At 36.8% G+C, this 6,000-nt stretch overlaps 1 protein-coding gene across 1 annotated transcript in view; it reads right to left on the reverse strand.

Annotated features, from left to right (window-relative positions):
• Positions 1-6,000, reverse strand: part of LOC112694159 (homeobox protein caupolican) — a gene marked incomplete at its 5' end in the record, with an annotated part of 31,309 nt that extends 25,309 nt beyond the window's left edge. The window contains 1 exon segment of the mRNA XM_025569550.1: positions 5,768-6,000. Within this exon segment, the coding sequence (XP_025425335.1) occupies positions 5,768-5,815 (48 nt within the window).

Raw genomic sequence — 6,000 nt, forward strand, 5'->3', positions numbered from 1 at the left:
ATGTTTTCAGTTAAGAAAGAAGCCGTTTTACTCGAATGTGCGTGTATATATGTATATAATGATTATACGACCGAACGCGCGAACTAAAAACCCGTTAAGTTTGCGATGTACTTAATTATTTCAAACACAAGGCGTACGTAATATTTTCTCGGATAAAAAAAAAATACGAACAACGCTTGTGTTTATAAATATGAATATCAACGGGAAATGTAATTCTGCGAACAATGATTTCGTTCAAAAAATACTTAAGACGTTAAATATTAGACGCGTTTATATTATGTTTTATTCATTCTTTGAAAATGCGACACATTTAAAATATATTATGTATAAGTATATACGTACGCGTCGTGCGTGCATGTTGCTTTGATATTTGTTTGAATTTATCTAGCCGTTTCAATGTTTTCTTTGGTAAGTAAATATTTCACTTAACCGTAGAACTCGGACGACCGAGTCGGATATTAGATTTCGCGGTACAAACACTGGTTGTCGCCCACGCGATAATCCGTTTGCGTGTCGAAAACAAATAAATATACGTAGGACATAGGTACATACTATATAATGCACGTGCAGAAATAAAACCATATATAATATATAAATGTAATTTACACTTCTCTCGAAAGAAGGGTCGAGCTGCGGTGGTAATACAAAGGCGATAACTCAAGAAAAATCACATAATCATAATATACGGGTTTACGAGAGCGGGGCACACGAACGAGGACATTATCGGGAATCAATTTTTTCGCAAATATTCCTGCGGTACATATAATACATAAATAAATAAAAAAATAGAAATAAATCGCGGTGCAGACGTTAATGTTTTAATCGAATTTCCGAAACCGAAATAAACACCCGAGGCCTCGACAACATGACTATGTTCCCCAAAAGTTTGTATATATTTAAACGTGTACGTATGAGTATTTAAAATTATATCAAACGTATATTTAAGTATAAAATACTCGCAGGCAAGCACCTCAGAAATAATAATTTTACATAATATTAATCGGACATCACTCGAACTTATCACGGGCACACGCAATTTGGCAATCTAAACTCTATTACATATTATATTATGTCGTATGTTAGTATACCTGTAATATACTCATGTGTCACAAGAACCTGCCCGAAACTTTTGACGACGAAAACTGTGTTGGCGGATTAGTTTACGTGTTAGGCTCGTTTGTATCGCAATATTATGTTCGTTTTGAAATGGAAAAACGCGATATTGCGAGCGGTGTGCTATATAAAGGAACTACTGTTAGCCCGTGCTCTTGTGTGCTCGAAAATTGTTGCGTGCCGAGAGCACGCGGTAATGAGTTTTGAGAGTAGGGACTGGAAAATAAAAGAAAAACCGAAAACAACAATAACACGACCTGTTTCGTTCTAATTAGAACTACTATCGCTGTGGTTATTATTCAATAATTAATAAGACGACCGTGCATATATATGTTTAGATATAAACACATATGCCTGCCTGTGTATATATTTTATTCACAGGTACGTTTGCGATAAAAAGGGCCTTCGAACACGCGGACACCTATGTCGGCATATTTATAACATCTTGTTCCCCAGCGCGTTCAAACCTCACGTGTCAATGTATGTATATATAATGTATGTGTATATAATGTATATATTATACGTGCGTTATGTGTGTATATAAAATATCTCACGGGCGTGTGTGTATTCAAACTCTTAATACGCTTTATATATAATAAACCATACACAAAAATATATGTGAGTTTGTATGTTTCTACATATATTAAGATACGAGAAATTAAACCCTATATGTGCGTGGGCATAAAAAAATATCGTATAATATAAACGTATATTATGTACAACTGCATAACATACGCACACACATTATAATGGTATATGATGCGTTTCGACTTCGATTGTTTTATATATTTCTCTCTTTCACTCTCGCACTCTCTTTCCCTCTCGTCTACAGACGACGGCACTACCATTTGAAATGACACAATGGAATAAGAAACAAATTATAAACTATATTGAATCAATAAGCGTGTTATTGTTTTTGGCCCTCAATTGTGTATAGGTCAGTAGGACCGCCGTCGCCGCTATACCTTTTAGTATTCACCGTGTAATTCGATTTTTAGCCACCGTACGTATACATATTAAAATAATATACTATTTACCGCATACACCGAACAATTATTATTTTTATGCATACGACGTGTGTAATAATATATATACATATGACTCGTTCGTATTACGTACAATGGACAATCGTCGCGCGCGCGCGCGCGTGTGTGTGTGTGTGTGTGTGTGTGTACAGTTAGTACATATAAATGAACATAAACGTGCTACGGTAATACACAATAATAGTATAAACGGCGCGTGCCTTATAACGATACCTTATAACCCGTACATGGTCGTACGGAGTAGAATATTGTTCACTTACGTAAACTTACTCTGTACAATATTCCTACGAGATGTGTTCGACACGCGGTAACAAATGCGTCCGGGACACGGTTTAAGTACTATAACGGGCGCGCGAGAAAATAATAATATCGATCGATAAACGCAACACGTTACTATCATCGGAAATCAAACCGACCGTTATCGACTTAACCGCGGTGAAATCCAAAAGCCGTATAATGCGCGACGAGCGGTGTATTACCGATTACGTTTTGACGTGTACCGAATTATGATGCGTGTAATATGCTACGAGTGGAAAATTCGTATTTCTGTACTATTAATAATACAACGGCGTTACGGTACTTTACTTACAGGACCTGTAGCGTCGTAGCCGACCGATGACATGATCCTCCGGCACACGTATTACGACGAATGAAAAACAGTTGAAATCACGTCGACCACGACCGCGGTAATAATAACGATAATAGAAATGACGATGATTGTTGTTCAGGACCCTAGTGCACGACGTGAAATCCGCGTCCGATGCGAAGAGGCGCACGCGCGAATTACACTTGCTCGGCCGGAGTTCGGACGCAAACAACGGACGGACGCGCGCACGTCTCGCGTACGGCTATTGAATAATAAATAATTAAGATGATGATAATATTTTGTAACACTAATAAATAATAATTAAAACAAAATAATGATAATCGCGTGGATGGGCGGGCGTGAGCGGTCGCGTTAAATAAATCGACTAGCGGTGGCGACGTCTCGGCGGCTTTCCCCGAGATAACCGAAATCGCGATTATTATTAAATTGCATGCGCGGTGTACATCACGCGCCGATCGAAAAACACGAGTTTACCGTGAAATCAAAATACAATACATATTTATGAGAGCACTCCGCCGGAGGGGTCGAATCATCGTTTCGGGCCGAGTAGTCCCACACATGGATTCTGAAATGCACTCGGACGGTATATAATGTTGTACGTGCACGATACAGGTCAGGAGCACGTTCCCTGTACACTCGGATCGTAACGCGGTCGATCGCGATCGAACTCGAATTGGATTTAGGTAGAAAACTTTTTTTGCGGGAGTTTGTGTATTTTTCATTTTTTTAACAGCAAACTGTTTTTCCGACGTGCATTGACTTTTAGCGGTATCGCTGCCACGGCAGAATATCGCGTTCGTAGTACAATGAATTCATTTTATTTCGGTCTCGGCGTAAAGTATTTTAACGCAACGTTTTCAACGCGGTCAGAACATGCAAATAGTTTTTTCTTCGGATTCCTTTAAAATCCTTTAAACGAATTCAGTCTATGATGTCCAATCGATGTCGGATACAACGTGACGCTTTTAATATGTATTGTAACGATTGATACATATTATTAATGTCTACTCATGTAATATGGATATTGCTGAGTAGACATTACGTTAATTTACATGTTTACGACATTACATTAGGTCGCGGCAGTTCTGCCACGACGTTCTTCCGACTTAGCTGAACTCCATATTGTCTTGATATAATCCATAGTCCGTAAGTCATATTTATATGTGTATATTAAATAATAATAACTAAATTAAATCAATCTACAATTATTTGTAATGTTAAAATATTTCCTTTTATGCTCCCAAGCTACGGTATAATATATTCACAAGGACTAGAAAACCTTTCCTAAATATCATATATTTAACTGGTCATCCCCGACCACGTTACAGTATCTTGGTAAACGTATCACGGTCGAAGTATGTTTTGTATATATGTGTTTTTATAATTGAATAAATAAAATTTATAATTATCTAGTAATATTTAATTTTTATTATAAGTAATATCATTACTGTAATGATACAAAAAAAAAATAGTATACGTAATAGTACAAAAATAAAATACAGGTATAATCGATCCTGACTATTTTTACACAAAATACTGCTAACTTGTCTCAATTTTACACAATGTAATTTATAAATAAGTGATGGGTAAAAATAGTTTATTAGAAGAAAAGAGTAATTCGATCAATTTCGGCTATCGCTATGCCATTATTTCATAGGGTTGTTTATACTTCTACAAATATAAAATAGTATGGTTTCGGGTTTACTCGAAAATTATATTATCCAATGCCATATGAAATACGCAATATAAAACACGTACTATTATTTAATTATATTGTATATGAATGTGAATTTTTAAAATTTCAAATCGAAGACTTATAGCATTCTTAAAGCTAACGCGACCCGAAGTTGGATCGCGACCGACCGGTTGAAGACCACTGGCCTAAACCCTTAAATTTCGCGAAAACATTGAGTGTAATAGGTTTGTACATTAGATTAAATATAAAATACGATTATAAATTATAATCGTGTTTTTCTCTTACCGTTTTAACCTGAATGTTATTTTTCGCGCGCTTCTATCGACAAACGTTGTTTATTGAAATCATAACGACCCGAGATTGTATAACGTACCCGTACGCGCGTATTATAATACACCTAATATAACGCGTGCACGTAGAATTATTTCGCAATCCCAACGATAATTCGGATAGTAATTTTCGTTCTCGGAAAGATAATAAGTGTACTATAATATTTGTACATAATAATAACGATGACTGTAAAGTTCTTGCTCATAACCAATTCTAATTATACTTAAGAACATTATATTGCAATTTATCGTTCATATAAGTATCCGATATCACAAGTGTACACAACGCATGTATTGAAGTGTGTGCGAATAATTGCTACAAATGTTATAATGTAAACGGGCAGGTTTGAAATGTAAGCGAATAACAAGTTTTTTATTTTTATTAAATCTAGTAAAAAATATAAATAATTACACCCGTTATTAATATAAGATTTCTAGTTAAATCATGCAAATTGAATACGTAACACGGTAATTTATATAATGTACGCACATTATAAATTAGTACGATAGATGTAAATATTTAGGTGTTTTGAACCGAAAACACGGCTGTGGTGTAACATCCGTAATTGTACGGTACAAGTGTAATTATTCAGAGCATAAGGTCAGACCTAATAATAGTTTGTGGGAACTCAACACTTGAATCTTTATTTTATTAACAGAGACATACGCACATTATAGGACAGTTTTGGTGCGACGTGATGAAAGCCATATTATTAAACATCGTAATGCGTCTTTTTATGATGTACACTTCCGACGGAATAGCAATGTTCAAACCGACGATGGTCCGAACGCGCACGACTGTTAACCACGGATTTACGAAAATCAATAGATGTATATAAAAACGGAAAAAAAAAAATAGGGCGAAAAAATGCAAGAAAAAACGTAAGGTTTCGTTTTCGATATGAAAAAAAAAAAAACACGAATGACCGCGGAAATGGTTCCGGTACACCGCGTTGAGGTGTTATGACGGGCGCCTTACCTGATGTCCAATATTTTTGGCGAGTTGCTGCGAGAACTGAGAAGTCATGGTACGCGGGAGACCCGCGGTTTTGAGACGTTTCTGGACACGCGCGGGCGCGCGCTACGAGACCACGCGCAACACGATAACGGGCGTCGTAACCACGGTGCGGTCGTCGGCCACGGCTGCGGTGCTCGCGCAACGATTCATTGGCCGCACAGATGTGTATGAATGTTTCTGGTTCCGACGGGACG

This window comes from Sipha flava, unplaced genomic scaffold (genome assembly GCF_003268045.1).
Source record: "Sipha flava isolate LNK unplaced genomic scaffold, YSA_version1 124_pilon_pilon, whole genome shotgun sequence".
In the NCBI taxonomy this organism is placed as follows: Eukaryota; Metazoa; Arthropoda; class Insecta; order Hemiptera; family Aphididae; genus Sipha; species Sipha flava.